At 38.9% G+C, this 26,641-nt stretch overlaps 1 protein-coding gene across 2 annotated transcripts in view; it reads right to left on the bottom strand.

The window, feature by feature from the left end:
- Window positions 1-1,853: 1,853 nt before the first annotated feature.
- Window positions 1,854-26,641, bottom strand: part of Dally (division abnormally delayed protein) — a 279,160-nt gene continuing 254,372 nt past the window's right edge. For both annotated transcript variants that reach the window (XM_076807204.1, XM_076807203.1), the window contains 3 exons: window positions 11,669-11,813; window positions 4,254-4,455; window positions 1,854-3,139 (listed from right to left, as the gene is read on the bottom strand). In XM_076807204.1, the coding sequence (XP_076663319.1) occupies window positions 3,033-3,139; window positions 4,254-4,455; window positions 11,669-11,813 (454 nt within the window). In that variant the 3' untranslated portion in view covers window positions 1,854-3,032. The remainder of the gene's footprint in view (window positions 3,140-4,253; window positions 4,456-11,668; window positions 11,814-26,641) is intronic.

Here is a 26,641-nt window from a genome sequence, read left to right as displayed (position 1 = left end):
TAAAAAAAAAAAAAGCAAACCGCCGAAAGCCGAGGTCCGCCTCGCGAAGCTTAGACGTCTAAAACGTTGACGTACCAAGGAACATGTTCCCGCTTCAGAGCGAACAATTCGCGTGCCGTCCCAGTCAGCGTTCCGCTCGTCCTCTTTTGGCACTTCTCAACTATCATAGAATACAAACATGTCCAACGAAATGGGATACACGAAATTTAGCTCGTACAGCGAAAGCCATCGTATCAAAGCGAAAGCGTGGATGTAACGTTTCTACATTTCAACGGAATAGTAACAAACATTATGGCACTGAACGTTTCATCATTAATGATTCGATTTTCTTATTCCGAGAACCGAGTGCCTTTTCCATGCGCGCAAGTGTTTTCCTAATTACCTTTGAAGCGTGCGCAACGACAACGGGTAACAGATTTTTCGTTCTCGAAAAGATCGCCTTGCAAACGCATTATAAATTATTAACACGGGCCCTCTTCCAACGATTAGACATCCAAGGCGCGGAGGAGTCCTTGATCCGCTCAGAGTACCCCACACTACGTCCGCACTAGTACCCCCGTTATTGCGCATCAAGTACTCCGTTACGCATCTTACTCGAATAGTTATAAAAAATTGAAACAATCGACGTCGGTCGTGTACAATACGATGGCACACGTAAACTCGAACCGCAAAAAATTCGATCTTCCTCCTGAAAAATTCGATCACACATTGGTCGCGGAAAGCAGTTGGAGTCGCGATGGCTTCCTGTTTTCCACTTGGAAATGGTGCTGTCGTGGCGATAAAGCTGATGCTGGATGCACGCGCACGGTCCGCGCCAGCTGCCGGCAGGGGCCCGCAGCAATTCCTCTCCCTGGTGCAAAGCAGTGCTCCCCTGAAGGGAGGCTGCGCAGGGCCGCGGGGCGGCGCGAGTTCCAGGCAAGAATCGTTCCCCGCGGAATTCTGAAGCCAACCAAGTGTCACTGAGACCAGCTTCAGTCGCGTAACTGGCGTTTTGGCAGTCAGCTCTGATATGTGGCATGCACACACACATACACATACACACGCGCACGATATCACCAACGAGGGCTGTCCCTCGCCATTAGTCTGTGTATCGACGTCGATAACAAAAGACGCCGCTGCGAACGGGAGGCAATTAATTCGTGGCGATGATCAGCGCGAACCGCGAGATACAGCAGCCTGAGTCACGTTGTTCGGTTGCAGCTCTTGTTCGAGATCATTCAAAGCCGCGACGTGGAAGCGCGAACTCTTTTCCATGGGCGCTGTTGCTGCGAACAATGCAACTGTCGATTGATACTTTCAATTAGGCAAGACACTTTAATTTCACGGGATACGAAAAGTGTGTGTCCGTTTGGCAATTACTGGTACCCCCAAACGTTTCTAGCGAGATTTGCGTGCAAACGATTCGTAATTATTGCTCAAAATTGCATCCGCTTGCCTGTCCCTTTCCAAATTCTTGCGTACTCTTAATAAATATGTACGTACGATCATCAAAAGGCGTTTTCAGTCGTGTCTCCTTGGGGTTTAGTTAATATTCGTTGGCTATGTTCGATTTCAATTAAATATAGCAATGTTTCGATAACCACAGCGAATACTATACATTGCAGGGGCGTCGAACTTTCCCACTCCGAGAGCCGCACGAGTCAGGCCCCCGGGTCAGCTGGTTCCCCCGCCTATTTGTCTCCAGGCGTTGCACGAGACCCCGCAGGGAGAGAGTGCGGCACTCGGAGGAGAAATTCATCAGAATGAAGCAGGTGTGGTGGGGGCCGTTCTCCTACGGCTCCTACGGAGCAGGCGAAGAGGGGAAGGAGCCACTGCGGCTCGCGAGCCGCCAGTTCGACACCCCTGCTATACATAACCAGCATTCTTCTCCGTTTATTCTCTGTCTACTCAAAATTCCGATAATCTTTCACCCTCTTCTGTCGTTTCTTTCAATCACGACGAAAACCAAAGCCTTTAACAGCACGTAACGCCTTAGCTTTCTGCGAGAACTATTCTTGACATTTTCCTAATTGCGCCTAATTTCATAAAGAACTATTTCTTCTTTCTTCCATTTCTTGTCATTCACCATACGCAACAACGGACCCAACATCCTCCAAACACCGTCTCCATTCTCCAACAGATATCGTGCCGAGGGACAATTCTCCCACGAGCATTACCCCAAACATTCTTACCGTATCACTTGTATCTTCTTCGCGTGGGAGCTGCCTGACAAGTTGAAATTTCAATTTTCTCTACAACAGTCTTGCTTTCCTAAATATAAATTTTCCCTATTAATCGCGTCGTTTATAAATCGTTCCTTTATATCTCGCTCAGCGTTCCGAATTGTCGAAGCATTCTCACGCCCCTCCGTGCCGGCCACTTCCCTCGAGGGGAGGAACAGCGACATCTCGACTGTTGGCAGACCATCAAAGGCGGGGTGTCATCACAGCAAAGACGCTACCTTCGACCTACACCCGGCTAACGTTCCAACGGTTTCCTGTTTTACACTTTTGCTTCCTTTAATAGAGATTCCAGGCCACGGTGTCTCCGTGCAACGAGTCCCCCTGGAAAATGTCTCTTCGGCTTCGTCCCGCGACACGTTTCCTGAATACACCGGACTGCATCAGCGAATGAACCATGAAGGATTTTCCGCGGCATCGACATTTTCGAACGGAGAACACGAATGGCGATAGCAGCAACCTCCATATTGCTTCTGGAACCTCTTCGAGCTTCGTACGAGGCAGCTGTCGTCCTGTCGAATGGCACGCCAACAATCCTCGACCACGGGTGACGAAACAGGCTCCCCGGTGTTCCCAGAGGCTGTGGTAGCAACGTTGCTCGCAGCTGTTTTGTCCAGACAGCACGATAAATACCTATAAAGCGGATTCTTACGATCCAGGATCGAATCGCTCCTTCGTGTCGAACAAGGAGGCAGCCTGTTCGTTAACGTGGGATCCAAAGTCGTCTTGCCTACGTCTAGGTCGCGGGTCGTCGCATCGATGTTCCTCTCTCCCTCTCTCTCTCTCTTCCTCGAATGTGGGTGCCAATGAGATTTAAGCGATCAAAGGTACACCGGCAAACACCATGATAACGGTTGACAAGAGAATGATCGATGAACCAGCCGTTGGTGTCTTTTCATGATTCAACTTCATCATCGGATCTGGAACAATAGTTAATTTCATTTCATTCAAGCGATAATGGATTGCGGAGATGTGTGGTATTGTAGAAAGAAGCGGAATGTTGTTTGATTGTTAATTTGCTTACTGTTAGTCACATTTTTTTATTACTATCCTTAGTATTTTCTATAATATAGAGTATGTATAGAGCGAATTTAGACTCTTGGTGACTGGCTATAGCTGGTATTTCTCTCAACAGTTATACAGGGTGTCCCAGAATTGAGGGGCAATCCGGAACATGCAATATCCTGCGCGGCACTAACCCATTTCTAGCCGTTTTACTGTGTGTGGATCTGTACCTACGTGTACCTCCTGCGTGTGCGTGCTAGGAGTCACTGCTTTGCGTCAGCTGTTTCGGCTTTACACTGCGTGGCCCGGAAGTTGCACCGCCAATACAGGGTGATTCTCCAGCTGCACCTGTCAAAGAAATGTCGCCTGGTACCTCGTGGCGAGAACAACCCCCGCAGTGCCTCACCGAATTTTATGGCTGTCGACCCTCGAAGCGGTTGGAATACCATTAAAAAGTCAGACATGTCCAGGATTTCCGCATTTCTCATCAGATCTTTGCGAAAACGACGCCAATCGATTCCTTATGTTTTTCCGATGAAAATCGTACCAAGTTTCATGCAAATCGGACTATTATTAACGAAGTCAACTTGAAATGATATAAATCAATTTTTCATGGAATTTCCTTCATTATGGTCCGAATTACGTCGTTCTTGGTATCAGTTTCATGGGCGGAACATATGGAATTGATTGGCGTCGTTTTCGCAAAAATCTGAGGAGAAATGCGGAAATCCTGGACATTTCTCACTTTTCATATGGTATCCCAACTCCTTCGAGGGTCGAAAGTCATAAATTTCGGTGAGGCACTGCGGGGGGTTGTCCTCGCCACGGGGTACCAGGCGGCATCCCTTTGACAGGTGGCGCTGGATAATGACCCTGTATTCAACTGTTAATATCTCAAGAACGAAGCCTCGGATCTCAAAACGGTAAAGGACTTTTCGGTGTCTTCTTGCATCAGGAAATTGCATGTTCCGGATTGTTCCTCAATTCTGGGACACACTGTAGAAGACAATAACGATCTGAAATCTATACCTTCTGTAGTTGGGCCCATTCCTGATCCAGACGCCTCTGCATCATCGCGGTCATTGCCAAGCGCGTCCTCATCGTCATTGTCTTCTTCTTTTCCCCTTTTCCTCCAGATTGGGGGTCTGTCACCACTTCCAGAGCCATCCAAAGCTTCGTCGGCGAGCAGTGTTCCGCTGTCAGGCGCCGATGCCAAATGAGACTGCAAGATCTACGAGAAACAAAAGCAAGCGTTTATAAGCTATTTCTGTTAGAAGAAGTCAATTTATACCGAATAGAAGTGATGCTGTTGTTTTGAATACATTATGAATGTAACAGAAACACATGTTACAACTGTTATATTATTCTTCACTTCTTGCAATAACAACACCGTGGATTCTAATCGACATTAAACAGTATTTCGTTACCACATGTCATATATAGGGTATAATATACTATCTAGGAAATACCTCAGGAATAGTTTCAGCACTAAAAAATATGGTAAATGTTTACTTTAGGGGAGGACTCCCTCTAAACTTTTTGGCGCTCGGCTTTGGTTCACGAGATATTCCGCCCGTTACTTTTTACGCTGTAACTTTCACAATTTTTCGATTTTTTCAATGAAATCTTTTTAAAAACACATCTAAGACTCGTGGCTGTCATAAACAATCGAAACAAAATTTCGATTTTTTTACCCCGAAATACCCATGTAGCCCGCTAACTTATTAACATCATTACTGGAACATAGATCTCGTTGGAACTCGAAAACAAAATAAAACTGGACGTATGTTTACAATTTATTTTATCGTGTTTCAGTACTGGTTCCATTCTTGATATGTTTCCACGCATTACGTTACGAAGATCAAGTTGGCCACATTTTTATATTCTTCGTGAGCCTAGTTAAAAGTGTAAGCTGTATGGGGCAAGATTTCCGGAAATACAGTGTGGTTTTGGAGAGGCGGTTCTGTGAATGTATGGTGGTAACGAACGCGTTTAGTGAAAGTGATCAAATGAGGTGAATAGGGTGGAACTGTGTTTTTCATTTCGTAACATAAATTTAAATATATGAAACATTTAGTTCAGTTCAGAAAAACGTTTTAAATAGATACTAGCTTGTTGTGAAACAACCACCGATTAGCATCGAGCCAGCAAGATGCAAAGGAATCCGCAAACGATGCACGGTCATCGAACGCTGCACAGCCACGGGTCATCGGACGGAGACCATTAGGCCCCCACCGCGACCCAAAAAGACCGTATATAACCCAATGCCCAAAACGAGGCAGGCTCTCACTTTTTCGAATCGATTAGCGATCACTGCCGTGATCGCCGCGCCAGTGTCAGTTCAAAGCTCGCTAAATCCTTGTTCACTCTACGGTGAGTTCCAACTCTTAAACCAGCCAAAGATCCATTATCTTCGGTTCCGATCGAATCTCTGTTCCCGTCACCTTCACCCGAATTACCGGAGCCCGGAGGACGACCCTTCCGACGACAACCACGGCAACCCACAAGATTCTCAGGGAGAATCTCAGCCCCGGCAACCTCACAACAAGCTCTATCTCTGGTGTACAAATATCATCGAGAATGAATTCTGTCATACAAGAACTTCATCATGTAAACTATGACAACATCAAACAATATCCCATGTTAGTGAATCATTTCGAAATGCAGGCTAACCGTACCTTTATTAAGGGAGAACACCACTGTGACGGCCGGAAAGTAAGTCATTTTTAAGAATTTTTTTCAGGAATAATTTACAGTTTCATAGAAAATTGTTATTACCTACCTTTAATAAGCTGTCTTAAGAGACTATACAAAAAAATAGAAAAATATCCATAAATTTTAATATATTAATTAATCTTCTAGACACCCCCACGCGAGCTGGTCGAATGTGTAACTATGGAACAGCAGGTCCGAAATCAAATTTAATTTTTTTTATAAACTATATGAGTGTAGTACGTATGAATTCTTTGATTGAAAACAATTTTTTTTTTAAATACGCTCGAAAAACTGTCCATCTTATTCGCGGATTTTCGAAACTTTTCTTCTAAAGCGCACCATTTTTACAAAAATAATTTGTTTCAGAAATCAGTAGGTACCACGGAAACTACACTCACATAGTTTATAAAAAAAAAAATAAATTTGATTTCGGATCTGCTGTTCCATAGTTACACATTCGACCAGCTCGCGTGGGGGTGTCTAGAAGATTAATTAATATATTAAAATTTATGGATGTTTTTCAATTTATTTATTTCTTTTGTGTAGTCTCTTAAGTGTACTAAAGATAGGTAATAAAATTTTTCTATGAAAACTGTAAATTATTCCCAAAAAAAATTCTTAAAAATGGCTTACTTTTCCGGCCGTCACAGTGGTGGTCCCCGTTAACCCTCGCTTGACGGATACAGGTTCCGCATGGACCCATCCTAAGCATGAAACTACACATGTTGCTAATTATTAGTGCTACCTACTCCTCGACGAAAATGAGGATTTGAGATCATAACAGGATCCAATTCTAATACATCTAGAAGTATATTTTGAAACGTGTACGAATGAAATGATCAGTAGCGATGGGCACTGCATCCAACGCGCGGTCAAGCTACTCATCGCCCAGCGGACAATCAACGACTCAAACGATTAATATTGTATGCGAAATAAAGATACAAGAAGATAGCTCTGAAATAGAAGTAACGTTCCAGATTGAATCCATTTTCAGTCTATATTCAAATCAACCTCGTAAACGAGGTTTGCTCGTTTCACTTTGCAGCTGTAACGAACTCATGATTAAACGGTCAACTATTAACAACGTTATTGAAAATGTGGAGGTAGTTACCTTGCCTAATTACGTCTTCCGTGATGCACGACCGCGCCGCGCACGGGCTCGTTTGCGTTTAGTAACTATGTAATATGCAAAACGCTGGCCGTATGTAGATCGCAACTGGATAAACGTTTATTCGTAAGGGGGCGTGGGGGTGGGGGAGGGTGGGGGGGGGGGGGGTGAGGGGAAAAAAGTGGAATGGCGACGATCGGATACGCTGGAAACGCTCATGGAGTTGTTTCCCCATAAATCATTCATGAGTTCGCACATTGTCATACATATCGCTACGAGCTGCCTTCTTCCAACTCTGTACGATTTCAAATTGGATTACACAGGTGCGATATGCCTGCAGTTGACGGGTGTGCAGGTGTTCGGCACGCAACAGGCGCAAGTTGGCGGCCTGATTTCTAGGCACGCGAATTAACGTGCACTTAAACGTTAGATGGCGTCTCGGCGACTGACAGGTAACCAGCGATGGGCGCAAAGTGGTCTATCGCGTACAGCCTGTACGTTAAAATTGGATAAGTTCTTCCCGGGGGGGGGGGGGGGGAAACTTTTGCTCGTTTTAAGCAGAAACTTCTGCGCTTTATAGGCGCCTAATGACCATTAGTGTATAGTGCAATCGACTCATAAAGGTCGTTTCAACAAATGTAGAGGGGGAGGTATTCCCTACTGGGTGCAACGAAATGAAAAGTGTAGAAAGAAGTACTCGTATGTGGATGTTATTAAGAGTACCGGTGGCCGATCGAGATGAGGTTTGGGATGAGGGGTGGGCAGGGGGTGTGGACCTTAAATCTAAAATTGTAGCTTCGGGTATTTATTAGTTTCTTAAATATTAATAAAAAATTAATGTTAATTTTTCTTTGTTTCTGGGAATTCTTTTTGGACTTTGGTGCAGGCCCCTCTACCCGGCTGTCATCCCGTCCTCCATTTTTTATCTTTGAAATTTTTTAACCACAGTCTCATTTTTAGCATATGCCAAACTCACTTCGGTTCGCTACGACGCTTTACGCGTCCGCGAGCGGGCACGCGCCCCCCGAACTAATCTAGCCCCAACCGATACTAATACTCGGGCCAAGTTGGAAAGTGGAATGCGTTGTGACGGTATAAGTCAACAGAAATATTGTTAAGAGGTAGGGTAAAGGACCCAATTACTGGCACCTAACCAATTACTGTCACCTTAAGCTATTTTACTTAAAATAACGAACAAATAAACTTTGTAAAGTCATACGCAAAAAGAATTATGCAATTCAACCTATAATCTATACTATAGATTATATACTATAGTTTATTTGTTCGTTATTTTAAGTAAAAAAGCTTAAGGTGACAGTAATTGGTTAGGTGTCAGTAATTGGGTCGTTTACCCTACCGTGGTAAAGTGATTAAAAAAAAATCGGTAAGGTGTACCCTTTTATGCACAATTACCCCTGTATCTTTTGAACCCATTAATTGCCGCAACTAAAATTTCATTTTTGGGGTCTTTCCACACCCCTCGCAATACCCACCAAGTTTCATCTCGTTCGACCACATTCTTTGCAATTAACTTCCGCTTATAGTACGCGTTTGTGCTGTTTCCTTAATACCTGTGTTGATTTAAAGATTCTTTAGAAACCTTCTCATAAAGATCAGAGTAGGTATCTATGTACTTTAAGGGGAGGTTCCGGTCTAGAGCCCAAAAAACAGGTGATCTTTAGGAATTAATTAAAGGAAAACTTCTACATATAATTTAATGGGACTTTTTGCATTGTATTAAGGATATCTTACGTTGTAGAAATATATTTTTTGTTTTATAATTAATCATTACAGACGACACTGGGGAGTCGTTAAAGTCAAGGCGTCAAAAAAAATTGATCAAAATCTGTGAGACCTGTATCCCCAAAAGTTACTATCCGATTCGACCGAAACTTTTTTTATTTTGAAGAATATTCTTCTGACTAGGAGGGAAACCAGAAAAAAAAATGCAAAAGACATTTTTTAAGAAAATAACGACACTTGAAGTTTGAAATCACTTTCCCCCTATATTTTTCGTCCTTTCAACGCCTTTGAAAATTATAAATTTCCAATTTTTTGTATTTTTTTCTGGTTTCCCTCCTTGCCAGAAGTATATTCTTCAAAGTAAAAAAAAGTTTCAGTCGAATCGGATAAAAATTTTTGGAGGTACAGGTCCCACCGTTTTGAGAGCACTGTTTCGAGAAAAACGCGTTTAAAGTTTTACGTGAGTGCCGAGTTGCCGGGTGTTACCCATGCATTTGCCGCTACTCAAATGCCTATAACTTCGGGAATTTTACGAATTTCAACAAATCCTTTTAAACACGCATTCCTAAAAGTTCGAACATTCGAAAAATGAAATAATAAAAAATCGACTTTTAGACCGAAACCTCCCCTTAAATAGGCCTAAGTCGTGAACCTATGTTGCTCAGGACTTTTTTCTTTCTCTTCTCGAATTCTGTAACTCATCAGTCAATTTTATACTAATTGTTTTGAAACACCCTGTATGCCTAATACGCCAGGTGGCACCTGCTCGCCAATCACAGACAATCGGAACCGACTTGAGGAATTGATCTTTCACCCACGCGGCATTTAGTCAGATCTTTCGCGCCTTCTATTCACGCATGAGTTCGAGTCCCGCGCGACAGGCACGACTGCGCACACCTCGTCGTATGAATAAATCGAGATTGGAACGTAATTTATGACCTGGCTTAGTCGTTAACTTCCGCTAGTGTGTAACCTTCCTAATAATGCGAATACGGACTTCTGGTTACCGATTTAACTCAAAAGACAATGGTTAGAAATGACCAATTCTTTGGATCACGCTGCCAAGGATAGATTTATAAAAGAATAATTTTGTCGACCTGCGGTTGGAAATGCAAAATAAATGGGCGCAAACATTGGAATGCCAGAGTGAAGAATAGGTATGAGCGAGATAATCGTGAAGAGAATTAGTAAGTAGAGAAAGAAGTAGGTGTGGATTAGGTACACGAATGTTGTGCAACAATTTCACTTTTTCGACGAGAACCTGCGTCAAGCATTTTCTACTACAAGCGTCTAGTTACAAGATTTGCCAAGGGGTATCAATTGTAGCTCCTACGCAACAATAACCTAATATTTTGGTTTTCCGCGTGGATTTTTTTTAATAATTATTTTGCTGATCACTGCTCGACGATCGATCGAATGAAGGATACTGGATTTATTTTGTCTAGAAATTAATATTGCTACTAAAATTTGGAAATTTAAGAATGAACTATTTTTACAAATTATGCTCCACTTAGCGCTTTTTTTAGGACGCTAGGGATACGGAGGTTCTTGAGAATTTTTTGTCTAAGAAACTGTTTAGCGAATCTTTTCCAAACTTTCAGGGTATTTTAATTCACATTGATTTTTTACTCATATACCTATCTCGATTTCTACCGAACACTTTGTAACGAAAAAATTAACTTTTATTGTTTGAATGTGGACTAAAATGCCCTGAAAGTTTGGAAAAGATCCACTCAACAGTTTCTGAGAAAAAAAATCCCAAAAATCACTTTAATCTTAACGTCCTAAATAGGGCCCCCCCCCTTAAGTAGCAATCCAAGTTATCATGTATTAATCTATTAATCCAGTCTTTCAAGCAAAAACAAAAAGTTTGAGCGACATTTAGCTCCAGTAATGCCACGTTGGAAATACATATGTACGAATGATTACACAATTGACTTTACATGGCTGTCAAATACACGTCTATCAAAATCCCACATAATTCACTGTGATCGCTAAGGGCTAACAAGCAGATGCGACATTAAATAAAGAAATTAAAAAAAAACAATCACTCTATTTCCAGCAAGCCAGACTTACATTGTCGGCCATATCTTTAAAATCGTATCCAAATTTTTTAAGGAAATAAAATTGTACGATTTACGACCGCATAAAATGTTTGAATTGTTTGAAATCAATCGTTTCCAAGTTATTAAAGTCTTTAATAAGATCTTATATCTAATCGCTCACATTAATCCACTTTTGTACATATACGCATTATTATATTTTGACAAAGTGTTTCATGTTTTCAGATAATTTTAACCAGTTAGTAAACGTCTGATTTCAAATGATTTCAAGTGCAAAAAAGAATGCAAGGTAAGTATTAAGGACAGAAGCAAATATCTGCTTATAAGTTACGTAAGCTTTCAAACCACATCCATATTGTGATAGAAAGGGTCACGCCAACTGTCATAATTGAAACTTCTAGTGTGTAATACAGAAAAGTATAAGATAAAAGTATATAAATTTCAAATGTATTGTTTGAGCATTCACAAGCAGCCTGGCGTTCTTCGAACAAAATGTGTAATTTTGCTCTACACCTACCGTTCCAATGTTTTCTAACGTATTATTTAAAGGTTTCTACACTTGTAACTACACATGTTCATAATATTTGTCCACTTCCTATCCACAAATGTTCAATAAGGTTAGACCGAAGCTCTGAGAGAGCCATTATCGCAAGCAGCCGCCACGATGGAAGAACAGTGGTCTCCATGAAGCTTCTTCCCCCTCGACGAGCTTTAAGTTCAAGTTAAAAACAGGATGCGAGCGAGAGGTACGATTCAATCGGAAACAAGGCTGGCCAAGGCTGAGCTGAACAAGCAATTACAGTACGCGGACTCACCTGATTAATGCGCCTCAATTGGTCAATGAGCACGCTGGTGTTCGTGTAGCCATAGGAAGTTGCCGTCGGTGACGATGTCGTTATAGTGAATTCGGGGTTGTACCTCTGTGCCATTAGACTCGAGTCTACGACGGTCTTTGTGTACCTGAAAGCAATTATGAAGAAATAGATGAAACCACTAATTCGTCAATTCGTGTAATACATTTTGGACAATAGGGACGAAACGTGATTTCTTCTATTAGAGAATCTCTTTAGTAGTATCTTCGATGGCGATTGTAAGAAAACTTGGGGTTAATCTTAAGAAAAATGACTGTTACACTAAACATTTAATTATGTTTAAACAACGATCGAAGGCAGAAGGACACCCGAAATGCACCAGTTTTTGGAGATGTATATCTATATATTTCCAAAACTAAGGGTCGAGGAGAAAATCTGACTACACCACGCGATGCAGCAGACATTTTTCCTTCGGAAAGCATTAACAGAAGTGGTAAAACACTTTTTGTTTTCAATACAGAAAAAAAAGAGTTAGGTAAAATGTGCGGCGCGGGCAGTGGTAGTCAATGGCGCTCAGCGCCACAGAATCGCATAACGCGCGTGACTACCACCGTCCGCGCCGCACGTTTTACCAAACTCTTTCGTTTCTGTATTGAAAACAAAAAGTGTTTTACCACTTCTGTTCATGCTTTCCGAAGGAAAAATGTCTGCTGCATCGCGTGGTGTGGTCAGATTTTCTCCTCGACCCTTAGTTTTGGAAATATATAGAAAGTGCATTTGGGGTGTCCTCCTCCCTTTGATCGTTGTTTAAGCATATTTAAATGTTTGTAATTCAATAATAACTTATATCGTTGTGTTCACGAGGGTTGATAGAACACAAAAGCGAGGGTTTGAACACAAAAGATGTTCAAAGTTGAAAATTTGCATTTTTTTTTTCAAAATCGAATTTCTTGAAAACTGAGGGTGATGGCGGTTTGACAAACGGTTTGTGGATTCGTTTTCCGCGCTCAAAAATCTATAAGAAACGGCTATTGAATGATACAGATCAAAATGGCTGTTGGACAGTGTTATTTTCAGTTTTATGGAAATTCAAGGTACATAAGAATATTCTTATGTAATAATGTTTCGCATACGTATAGGCTAAGTCCCTTCGTACCTGATCACCTAGTCACATCAGCATATAAACTTAAAAGGGGAGGGCACCATGTGGTAGACACTGAAAATAATTAAATATGTGTCCGAGCGTTTCTGCCAATGGGCCTTAATAATAGAGATATTCACATGAAAATTATTAAAAATTTTATAGTGGCCGTGGGGTTTTAATGGATAAAAATCCCACACTACCCTGGCACCCCGGGGGATTCTCCTCTGGAGGAGTCAGGGTGCCTTTTGAAGATTTCCCCAAGTTAAAAAAAAATTATAAAAACAAAATTTATAAAAAAAAATTTATAAAGTTTTTTTTTTTTAACGTGGAGACATCTTCAAACGTCATCCCGGTGCCTCCAGAAGGGAATCTCCCACCGGCGCCAGGGTAGTGTGGGATTTTTACCCACTAAAACCCTACGGCCACTGTGAAATTCTTAATAATTTACATGTAAATATCTCTATTATTAAAGCCTATTGGCTGAAACGCTCGGACACCTATTTACTTATTTTCAACACAGATCCATCGTACCAAGGCTCATCAAAATCGGTGTCTACCAAATGGTGTCCTCCCCTTGTTAGTAGAATACTCCTAAAACTTCAATTTCATGTAAAGAAGAAGAATTATATACGTGTAATATTTCGTATGAATGAAGTGAAGAAATAGCGGGGGAGATGGTTCGAAGAGGAATAGCGACAGCGCCCCACGGGTAAACAGACCCTCCGTGAAATTGAGAACCACTGATTCAGTGCCATGTAATTGGATAAATATCGAGTGTCAAACGTGTCCGTTCAATCAAAACGTTTTGATCATAGATATCGCAGGAATCTTTAGCATTCCAAGCGAATGAGCTCCATAGCCACGCGCAACGTCTCGCAGCAACGTAAATCCGACTTCCGTTGAACGCGGTGGTAATTGGATAAATATCGACTGCGAGTCGTTTCAATATCAAATGCCAGCTATGTCTGTTCTTCTCGATAAATCTTTCGGTTCATCTCCTCGCTTGAACGTGCATATACAACGCGCACGTGTATGCATCTATGTCATATAGGTTTACATATACGTTGCAATCGTTGGCACGCGTTCGCAGAAGCATCGTGGCAGGCAAACTCGCTTCGATTCATTGGTCGCCTGCAGTAATCTTTTGCACTTCTGTTGCTGACTGATGAACAAAAGAGGGAACCAACTATAGATATAGCTCTTGTAATAACGCTTCTTGGAACGAGCGCCACAATTTGACGCGATCTTCGATGACCGGGTGCTGGGTTTGATTTACGACGGGTGTGCATTTCGGACTTCAGATTTGATTCAAGATTTACACGTGGTTAAGTTAGCGCACATTATGTTTGTAAAAATCGAGTTTAACTTTAATAAAACTGTAATTAATTTTAAGCAGCGTGGTCAAATATATTACATTTCTTATATAAGTATAATATTATTATATTTCATTAATATTTTTAAGTGTATGTTAAATACAGAGGCTGGCAAAATTATTATGCTCAAACATTTGCATCAAAATCTGTGAAAGTTGTGGCTGTAATTAAAGTAACAATGCGTGGAATGTTATTGTTTTTTTTTTCATTCATTGATTAGCTACAACATCTGGCAATATAAATCTTATTTGTTTTTAAAAGGGCGGGAATAAAATTATTACAAATAAGACAGAAATCAGAGTATGGCAGAATATTCCAAAATTGCAGGAGGTAGCCACAGAATGCACTGAAAGCATGCCACGCCGTATCCAAGCCGTCATAAAAGCTAAATTGAGTAATTGTATTTCTCGCGCAATATAGTCTTAAACCTATATATCTAAATGTATTTAATTTGCATTTTTAAATACATGTACTAGTATCAAAAAATAATATTATATCATTAAAAAGGAGACATCTATTTTATTCCATCGCTTAAACTTACAAAATCGCAAACCTTTTTGTTTGAGTATAATAATTTTGCCACCCACTGTATTATATAATATTTATATAATATATAATATATTCAATTATCCGTGGAATTATTTGAATGTGGATTATAGAATGAATTTTTTAGTGAAATTTTAAGTAGCGAAGCAAGCCTACCTATAAGTTTAATAGTTTAATACATTATTACACATGGTGCGTACGAATTACATGTAAAACCTCAGCTAAAGCTGTGATCCGAATCTCGTCCACTTCCCCGGTTAATACTGTCAATAGTAGTTGAGCAGGGATTACCAGTGGAAAACAGTTTATTCGAATATCCAACAAGAGTTAATGGTAATAACCTGAAGCAACATTTTAGTGACTAATGGATAAAGTGTCCGTCGACTAATTATGCATTCGATTAAAGAGTGTTTGAAATAACCTTCCACCTACGTAATTAAAACTTTTCAGGCAATATTTATATACTTTGATTTAAGTTGACTCATTTGATAAGTAATCCGATGGGACTCTTTATACAGAATAATTCAACTAACATTAGAATCTAAAATATCTCACTTTCCTTTGATTATACGGGAGAACATCAGTGAAACAATCTTTGTTTCAAGAGTGTTAAATTATAATATAATACCGTATCTTTCTTTCAGGTTGCATTTCAACAGATCTCAGAAACAACATCATTTTTTAAAACGGAAATACGTATTTTCCTCGTCAAAAGTACTGTAACTGACAAAAAGAACATTTCATTTATGTGCGATGTGTATGTTGACTACTTAGGTCATAATTCGTAATAATTTAATGTTCATGGCGCGACGCGCGTATTTTATTATGCAGCAATTCTAATCAGCATTGGAACATTATTATCGCCTTATTAAATTAGTTACTACCGTACAAATGATATTCCAAACGTTAATTGCCGATAATAAACTCGTATCGAAACCTTGATTTGATATTTGAAACTGCTATTTCATCGTTGAAACACACTGCGCGCGTGGTTGCAGACGTAAATATTAAATTGGATGTGGCATCACGAATAATTACATGCTTCTAACTAGTAGCGCAATTTATTGGATCGTACATCGAATATGTCCGGCCTTACGGTGATTTCGAAAGCGACTCGCCACGTTCTGATTACCGCTGTCGCATACATTGCCAAGTCTATCAAGCTGGATGTAGCATAGATTAAACGATTCTTAGTGATGGGGCCAAATGCATAATGCGTGATATAAAAAATGCGCGAAAAAATCAGGATTTCAACTTTAAATAGTCGCCATTTTGTTTTAACTTAATATTTCGGAAAATTCTCTCCGTCAACCTGAGGATACATTAATATACTAACGAAATCTTTTTTGTTTTTTGATTTTAGATAATCTGGTTCCGAATGGCAGTGCTCACCGCGAAAGCAAATTTTTAAAAATGCTTCTTGGATGTCGCTTCTTATTTTATTATAAACGTAAATATTTTTCTACGAAAAAATTACCAAATGTTCTTTAAATGTTGCTCTTTTAAGCGCAAAAAGTTCTGTAAAAATATACGCTTCCGCTTCTTAAAAAAAAATTCACAAATATTCGCCTCTTTTCGACCTCTATTCGCCTCTTTTCGAAATTTTTAAGTACACTCGTTTATAATTAGTGGAGTTATTGATGAAAGTGGGGGAATTAAACGATCGCCCTTTTATTTTAAGAGATTTGGAATGAAATTGAAAGGAGAATGGTAGAAATTGGTCAATTTTGGGCCTAGCTGGCAACGAAAGTTTTTTGCAAGATATGTTTCTGCAAGTCTTGAGGAATTCGAAATGCACAATTATTTACCCTAGAGGCGATAGGAAAGTTATAAATATTATATATACAAAATATCATTGAAATCCATTTAGACGCGAAAGGAGGACAAACAAACAGACAACGTTTCACTTTTATATATTAGTAAGGAAGTAAGGAATAAGTATAAGGATATTGAACGGAATTTACTTTTGCCTAGCTTTTTATAAATTGCTTCAGTTTTCCTATTCCAGTAAACATAATTGTACTGTTCCTACATATGTAACAAGATCATCATTATTTCCTATTTTCAGAAATACCTCAAATAATAGGAATAAAAGATGTTTAATGCCTTTTAAAAATGTATAGAATAATGATATGGCGGCACGAATTTGATACCCGGAAGCCTTAATTTTGCTGATATCACTGCATGGTAAAAGCCCCGGTCGTAATTAGTTAAATAACGCGAAATAAAGGCACTGGGCAGTTTCAGCGCGTATGTGCAAAATCGATCGCACCCAGGCCAGTCCAATTAAATCATTTGCGGCATAAGTAGAGTTTGAATAACGAAATTTCAATGGATATCGGTTACACAGTGAATTAACAGCTTATCAAATATGAAAGTGTAATTAAATTGAGGAAATTTATACCTGGATATGTTTTCCCTCCAATACTCCCGCGATATTGGATTCGAAACGGATAAATGAATATTATTTACAAGTTCGCGTCATTATGAAAGATCCACGGCAAATGTACATTTCAAAGTGCATATTGATGAATTATAATTAGCAGGGGAGACCGGAGCTGGTTGTCCCAAGGGGTAGGTTCACTGATTGTTAATAACTTTGCAACGACATATGCTCGACTGTGGAAGGATTTACCGTAGGAAGAAGTCACTTCTACTATGCCATGCATTTATGCCCGACCCCGCGATCGCACGTTTTTTAACAGTTACACAGTTCGACAGCCATTTGGACTTGTAACATTCAATAGCCGTTTCTTATAGGTTTTCTTCTCCTGAAAACGAATCCGCAAACCGTTTGTCGCTATCGCGCTCAGTTTTTGAGAAATTCGATTTTGAAAAAAACTGCAAATTTTCGACTTCGAACATCTTTTGTGTCGAAACGGTAATACTTATTCGGTTGCTTGTTGCGTCAAATTATTCTATGAACCCTCTCGAATACAATGATATAAGTTATTATTGCATTATAAACATTTAAATATGTTTAAACAACGATCAAAGGGAAAAGGACACCCGAAATGTACCCATTTCTTAAGATATCTTTTTTAAGATATCTTAAGATAGCCCATTTTTTAGAGAACCTTCGAGTGATAGACAATAACTCAGTTATTAATAAATATTTTTAAACAAAAAAAATACGACGCACAGTACTAGATGCAACCCTTAAAAGGAAAAAAGATTTTTTGAGAAATGTGTTATAGCTTTTGAGTAAAATATTTCTAAATACCACCCTTTTTCGGCCTCCTGACTGAGCATATGACCCCTTAAACAAACTGGTATTCCAAATATACTGCACTTCCTCTACCCATTTCGATTCCAGACACCCTCCTCATCGTACCCAAATACTACCACGATGTCTAACGCTACTAAACAGACTACTGGACAGCACAAAGCAGCTGGATAAAGCGCAAGACGGGGCAGAGTCGTGCCCCGCCAAGCAACAAGTCGCGATTCCAAGCTATTTAAGTTGAATCAACTGGAAAGCCAGAATCTCCGAGGCATCCGCGGTATCTTGTTGCCGTCATTGCGACCATTTGATATTCGCGGGCGCGTCGAGGAGCGCGACGAAAGAATTATCTGCGAAAGCGATAGGGAGAAGGAGGAACAGCCGTTCTATTTGCGTTGGGTATTCTCGGATCATCAGTTTTGAAACGCCCGCTCCCACAGATGGCAGCGCGTGCCATTCGTTAGGCCGGCATTGCACGCGCCCTCAAGTCTCCCGCATCCGAACGACGTTTCTTCGTGTATCCCCGATTAATTAATGACCAGTTACAGCTACTACGATATGCTTTTTCTTTTTTATTTTTCCCTTCTGCAGATCTCTCGCCCTCTCGTCCAGGAATCGACCACCTCACGAATCTTACCGTACTTCCTATCCTCTAGTTTCCCTCGTGATCGTTTTCACTCAACGCCCTCCCCGCGCTGTACCTTTATTTTCCTTTCACTTGTATTTTTCTCTCGTGTTTTTCCTTCTTTGTTGGTCCCCCCCATTCTTCTCGCGCCCGAGGAAAGCTTCCGGCGACATTTTGATGGATCGTTCGCCGACCGACACACGATTCTTTATTCATTGTACTCATGCGAATTAGTATCGAATCGAAGATTGATTGTCCGCTTCTCTTTTTGTATTTTCGCGTCATTGATAAATTAACACGTTCAACGAGCTGGGAACGAACCGCGTCGGCCGTTAATGAATGACACTGCTGACGCTAATTGAAATGATTTTTATGTATCGGCAATTGCAGCGGCTGCTATATATTACGCGCATGTGCTTGTGTTTAATGCGGAATTTCAAAATTGATTTAGACACTTCTGTGAGAAAAATAGCCTGTGTGTCACGATTCTTATACACCTTTGGCTTATTGTGTATATATATATATATATATATATATATATATGTGTACATAAATCTGGGTTAAGTTATGTTAGTTTAGATTTAAGTAGGTTAACCCTTAACTGGTATACTGTTTTTTTCAAACGTAACTGTTATCTTGGGGTCGTGGCAGACCCCAAATAAAAAAGGACACAGAAATTTGTAAAGTCGACATTAGATCAACCTCTATGAATACCTATTTTGTTCGTAGGTAATGTATAAAATAATTGATACGTAGAAAGTTAAACTATTATGATCAAATTAATTAGAAATTCAGTTTACAAACTTGGACAACCAAATATTTTGCAGCGAACCTTGCGTGCTTGGGGTCATGACTGACCCCAGGATACCAGTTAAGGGTTAACATCACTAGATTAGTCGCTTACCCCCAAAGAGAACTTCCTGGTTTTAACGCCGATTTTTCCAGGATCTTACCTTTAAATGTTCTGCCACCGGTTATGCAGGGTTATAATTAAGTACAAATTACTTTAAGCATGAAAAGTTCCTGTTTATTTTAGCTACGAGCGCTCTCTTGATACTGCTGCCTAATACATTGTAATACTGTAACGTGGTGCCATTATCCCCTGAGTTTATACCCGTGGTTAAATGTAAGAATGTTATGTACTCATAATTTTGTTCCCGGCTAAATAAAAATATTTAAAAAAAAAAAAAATTATGCACCTTTGGTAAAATTCTTATTCAGAAAAAGAAGAAAGATTCTACCCCGCTATTTGCAAGTCAAACGAATTGTTTATATTTCAAGAATTATTTCTTCGGCATTGTGTTCCTGTAATACGTAGAGAGTATCCGAATATTATTTAATTAAAATAAGCCGGCGCCGTATTAGAACGTCAAAGTATAAACGATTCACAGCGGGAATTGCGTTTAACCTCGGTAGAAGAAGATTTTAAAAAGGTGGAGCGAGAAGTTCTAAAAATTATGGAGACCCACCGCGGAAGCGATGGTACAGGGAAAGATTTTGTGCAAGCATCGCGCTGCAGCTGCACTTCTTGGCGCTTCTCAATGGCGGCCATTCACGCAGCAACCTTCTACCCAACTTCTTACTTCTTCGTCCTTTTGCTTGCATCTGTCTTACTTCGTCCGTTTCTTCCTGCTCATGCATCATTTTGTATCTTATTCTTTACTTTGTACGTAATTCTCACATACACTTCCCTTGATTTTAATGCTGCTGTCCGATAAAAAGGTTCTGCTGCTTAATTTATCTTCCTGTCCGCTTCTCCACTTTCCGTCGGTGCTTTAGGATTACACTTTGCTGCATAACATGCGGCATTAACTTTCTGAGTCGTATGTCCCTCTTTCGGCGTTTTAGTTTGTACGAATTCTTTACTCTGATCACCCTAACCATTACAGTATAAATTTAATTACAGGTAGGTACTGATCAAATATTCCAAGCATATTCTCTTCACTTTGAGAACGAAAACGATAGGATTGTAGGAATAGAAACGCTTTTCCCGAATTATTAGCAGTGTTTTTTGCATTTACAATAATACTTGCAAGGGAAGATCCCGAAGCCGAAGATTCAAAAAATGCTGAAACTTTGTGAATATGTAGGGGATATCCTCCTGCTTGCAACGCAATTTTTGTTTGCTGCCCAAATTCACTCGAAGGGGGCGAAATTAACCCCCGAAAATTCGGTTATTTTCTTATTTTGTGTTATAACTCGCAAAATGTAAGAGATAGAAAAAAAGTTTCAAGTCCAAAGTTACCTCTTTTAATTAGATCTATTATTTGATAAAAAAAAATATTTTACAGTTCACGAGTTGTAATAGAAAATCGAGAAATAACTGGATAGTTGGAAATATCTACATCTGTGTTTACGACTTTTAGATATCCAATACAATTACCGAATGATTAATTTCAGATTGCCTTATTATTAACGAAGACGTGTTATTACAAAAAAAAAGAAGGGAAAATGACCACAAATAACGGAATATACGGTAGAAAGTAGAATGAATATTTAATCCCATCTGACCTAAAATCTTCGACAAATCGACCGAAATATACCCTTCCACGTATTTAATTAGAAGAATTGCTGCAATGAGATCGTTTAATCTAATTATTCATCTCTACGTACAGAATTATCATTTACCTTCCTAATTAAGTCGATCTTGGTGCATTTCGAGGATCCTCGAGAATTCTGTTCCGCGGGTCCTTCAACCTGTCACGTCCGCTCCGCAGAACTTCCGGGTTCGCCGAGTGTTCGCTCACCCTTTGTCCCCACACTTCCCTATTATTTTCCTTTTCCCTCTTCGTGTCAATTCCAGTTCGTCAGTTGTTCGATACCCCCTTCTCCGATTTTTTTTCCCTTGACTCTTCCTCAATTTCTTTACCCCCTCCCCCCAGCCATTCCCCTTCCCGTTCCCTGCCCGAGGCCTCGTCGCCTTTCCAGCGACATCTCTCGCGCGCTTTTCGCCTGTTAACGAACATAATTCGCCGGCGATGCAATCGCACTCGTCCAGGAACGAGGACGAAGAGAGGCGATTCGACAAAAACTGGTTCGCCGCGATCGAAAGCCATCGATACGAACCGCGCGTCTCCAGCTTCCTTTCGAATACATATATATATGTGCATTTATACAGTCCCTTGCACGTCCACCATTTCCCGTGATTCTGGCGCGGACGCTAGTTTCTATTAGAGTTCATAGTGAGATTGAAACTGACCATGAGTAAAGTATGCGGAAGAGAATTTAGGGTAAACGAAAAGATTGCAGTCGCTTTGAAAGTGCGCTTCTATACCGTCAAGGACCTAGTACCTGATCAGAACCCAAATCCTGATTAGTTTAGGGAAAATAAACCAAATAATAAGCTTGTTATGGTAGAAATTTATTCTAACAAATTACTAAATAATTATGAAGTATTTTGAAATTTATACGCAAAATTTGGTAGCTCACAGTATAAACGTGTGAAGGTGATCAGAAACTGCACCCTTCGCATTCTTCATTTTCAAAGTTAAATTATAAAATAATTATTATCACGTGTGCAGTTTTTTTAATACCAAATTAAAGATAAAACATAGATTTAGTGAAATAACAAAAGAGCTTTTTAATTTGGTTACGATTTCCCTTTACACGTTTAAAAACCCGCGGTAGTTACTCTTAAGTGATCAGGAACTGGGTCCTTGACTGTATGTACAGGGTGTATCGGAGTGACTTCCTCCTTTCTTCCACTATTCTCTTTTTTCTTTATTCTGCTTCTTCCTTTTTTTATACTTCCTTTGTCCAACGATTTCATTTTATATCGTTATACGTTTTTTTATTTTTCTCATAATTATATCTCGTTTGGTATCCATTTGCCTCGTTATTACTTCTATTATGCTTCAAAGCAATGGATGTAATTGAGTGTGAATAAACATTTCATAACAAATGAAAAACAATTCGAGATAGAACCTAACAAAAATTCGAGATAGAACCATGCACTTAAAACACATGCGTGATGCAGGTTCGTGGAAATCTGGTGGAAATCCATGAATAGCGTGTGCTTTAGGTGATATTAATATTTTAATACCAATACCGGAATAGCTTTGACACGTTGTCCAAACCACTTCGAAACCCCAGATCTCCGCCCTCGTGTATAATTCAAAAGGTCTCCATTGGTTTCGAATCACAGATCAGAGCATCTCTGTGCTCGAGATTTCGTGAATTACAGCCAACGAGATTGCCTAATAATTACCTCGCAGTTAGGGCTCCATTTATTTATCAGCAATTACAGATCTCTCTCCGTTGTAATAGCATAAAATATAAAGAAATTAGCATAGGATTAAAACCTGTAATAGGATACGATAGAAAAATCAGCACTTAATTTTTTTCTTTAATTTTGTTAAGGCGATCAAAAATTTTAAGTTGATTAGAAGAGCGAAAACGACGACTTCCTTACTAGCGAAGAAGAAAAAGGGGACTAAAGAAAAGGCTATAATTGTAATAATTAAGCTAAGCTATTAACTTAATATAATATAATCTTTAGACTGAATATTTACTAACCTATACCTAGATCTACGATGCTTGTATTATTTTTATGCTTGTATGATTTCTTAATGCGTATTCGTAATACGGCCACCGTCGATAATGCAAAACGATTGTTAATGACTTGGGAAAGTATTTTTAATACTATCCACCATATTTTCAATTTTCAACACTTTTCATTTAAAATATTACGAATATTAAAAGAAAGCAATCTTTATAAACCTATGTGTCCAATAGTTTTTCCACCTACGCTTAAAACATTATTTAAGAAACATTGTAATCTATATAATAATAACAAATGCTTTCGATAATGCATCAATGCTTATTTTCTACGTAAATTTACCTCCATACCCGCGATATGTTAATTACGAGCGACGAAAGTTCAGCTGGAGTTTCATAAATTGATTTTTACCAGTTCATTAAATAATTAAGCCGCGGCGACGATTACTTTTCGTTGCTTCCAGGTCTAATTTCCTTCCTCCTCACTTGACCTGGAAATTTTGTTTAGTAGGTCCACATTTCCCTATCAAAATTCGTAGAAGCAGTATTACCTGATCCGAGACATTCAGAGCGAGGTGGTTCTTTCCCAATATGGCCGATCTTTGATCATTCGAATGAAAGGCATCACCGTTGCATTTCCAACGATTGTAAAAGGATCGATGTTAGAATTAGAATGTACGATGAAAGGCTATATCATGGAAACATTCTGCCGTTCTACAAAACCGGATGTTTTTTTTTTCAAAAGAAGAAGTTATAAGATAAACAAGAATACACATTTTGAGAGTATCAGGGCTTAAAATCGCGGAGGTTATAAATATTGACCATTCCTAAGATATTTCTTTTAATTTATTTATTTAATGTCGCACCTGCTTGTTAGCCATCTTAAGAGATTATTGTCATCCTTATTACACAAAATTAGTCTACAACTAGTTCATGATGTATGTGATATTGTATGAAATCCGAATACTAGAGGTTATGGTTAATTATTCATTGGTATAGAAATACTGTTTTGTTAAGGGATGAATCGTATTTTATGGGCTAACAACATAGCAAAATTTAGGAATTTTTAAAAAAAATTATTTTATCTTTTTTAGCGCACCTTCAAAGTCGGTTTCTTACTTTTTTAAAAAAGTTTATTATTCTGTTTCAGATTACCTGGTAGATCAATATCATGCACACCACAACGGCCGACGAATTTTGCGCGGCGTGATGGTCGATCATGCAATAACTACTACATTTATGGTTAGAAATTAATAAAAAAAAACCTGCAGCTTCCTGAAAGATGCATCAAAACATGGTCCAAATTTCAGATGAATCGAATCGCTGGTTTCTTAAAAAAAAAATCCCAAAGTTTGCTATGTTTCATATGAAAATGTTGAACTGAAAAGTGTCCTATTTAGTTTTGGTTTAAGATAAAGAATAATGTGAAACAAAATAGGGAAAGGAATTATGTTAAATAAGCATTACTTGTTGCAGGATTAGAACCCTGATTCTGCGAATTCTAATTCAACCCCTATCGCGTTACTTCAGAATCACTCACATTCCAATGAGACTTAAGATGACTTAAACATACAAAGTTTTAAGCCATTTTTCTATGAAAATGTTTAACGCGTGGTTGCTAATATTCTAGAAATTATTTATATTTATTTAATATCTACAGCTTAAGGGTGAGTTCACTAACAGATCATTTCTTTAGGCCGCCACTTCTGATTGTGTGAAAAGAAATAATGAAACTGGATGGAATATAAACACATAAAAATTATTTTATGCAATCGCTAAAGTAAATAGAGACTTTTCATTAATGACATACGAGAATATTATTTTGCTAGATTCTACCTTCAGTAATGTCCGCTTAACGTTCCAAAATATTTTTAGTTTCAAGTTTCAACCATCTGTTACCGAAATGGTTAGATTTAATTACATTTTAAAAAACATATTTCAGGTGACAGCTTGGCCGAAAACAGTTTCTCTTACAATGCAATATATCACTTATCTTTTTTTGTTTGCTGCAACTAATTACTAAATCTCAAATGGGAACAGAAAATGTGTATTATTGGGGCATTATACTTTTCGCTTGTTCCTACTTACTAAAGAGAGTAAAATAAATATCTAACCGTTTGAATAGTTACAGTATAATTTATAAAGAGCAAGCTATTAATTAAACCAAGGTAATTAATATATCTTTAAGAAAATGCTTTGCGTTACATTTAGCACACAGCATAAGGCGTTTAAACATTCACGCAAAAAATGTTTGTACAAAGAAACACTAGTTCCTAGCAGCGTTTAAGGTCGTAAACTGATCCAATCTCTCCCGCTGGACACTAAACAAATCAGCCCCTAACAATATAACGCATTGTGGTTCGAGAAGCAACTCGAGGCGAAGCTTGAGCCATGTTTAATAATAGACGAGTCGATGCAATTACGCTTTCTAAGCTCCGTGCAATTTCTATGGATCGCAATTTCAATGGAACAACATATAGTAAAGGTGCACGGCACATGAAACATTTGTGCCACCGAGTGGCTCGTGCTTGTTTAAGCTTCTGTTTAAAACTTCCGTTCAAGGTACTTTTCCTCTAACACAATTACCAGCGAACAAAGAGGAGCAAAAGTCGTGCACGTACGCGCAAAGCTGCCGCCGTCTAAGTTTTATAAACTACGTACCCGCCAGGAAACCACCAAGGAAGCATACATAAAAGACAGTTTGTCGCTTCAGAAATTCACTTTCCAGGATGACATCGCGTCAACGATAAGAACAAGGAAACAAATTTGTAGAAGACAAAGGCGAATTCACGTGTGCCCATTATTTCGAAAAGTTTCGTTACTCGTACATGTCTTTTTGTTCGTTAAGGAACATCCTTTGTAAAATGGAACTATTTTACAAAAATCTGTTTTAAATCATAAGACATTCAGCGCGAAACTCTGCTGTAGGTAGTTCGATGAAAGTTAATTTATGTTGCTTGACTTTTCCTTAATGTTATCTTTAATATATAAACTGTAAGTACATCCAGATTTTGTGGTTAAAATATTCAAATGCATTTAGGAATACGTAATACTATGAAAAATAAATGAAGATGTTCAGTCAACGTAGGTTCGCGAATAAATCCTGGGATAAGGTATCTAAACCAAAACTGACAAGGGAAGATCCCGAACCCGAAAATTCAAAAAATTATGAAACTTTGTGAATATGTAGGGGATTTCTGTTTGCTGCCAATTAACCCCTGAAAATTCGGCCATTTTTCGATTTTGTGTTGTAACTCGCAGACTGTAAGAGATAGAAACAAAGTTTCGAGACAAAAGTTATTTCTTTTAACTAGATCTCTCATTTGGTAAAAAAATTATTTTAAAATTCACGAGTTATAACACAAAATCGGAAAATAACCGGATTTTCAGGGGTCAATTATACTCCCTTAGAGTGAATTTGGGCAGAAAACAAAAATTGCATTATAATCAGGAGGAATTTCCCTCCATATTCACAAAGTTTCAGAATTTTTTAAATTTTCGGGTATATATATATATATATATATATATATATATATAAGCACAGTTTAATGCATTCAAAAAGCATACT

The sequence above is a fragment of the Andrena cerasifolii genome, chromosome 2 (genome assembly GCF_050908995.1).
Source record: "Andrena cerasifolii isolate SP2316 chromosome 2, iyAndCera1_principal, whole genome shotgun sequence".
Taxonomy (NCBI): domain Eukaryota; kingdom Metazoa; phylum Arthropoda; class Insecta; order Hymenoptera; family Andrenidae; genus Andrena; species Andrena cerasifolii.
Note: the sequence above shows the minus strand (reverse complement) of the source record. Positions and strands in the feature narration are given on the sequence as shown.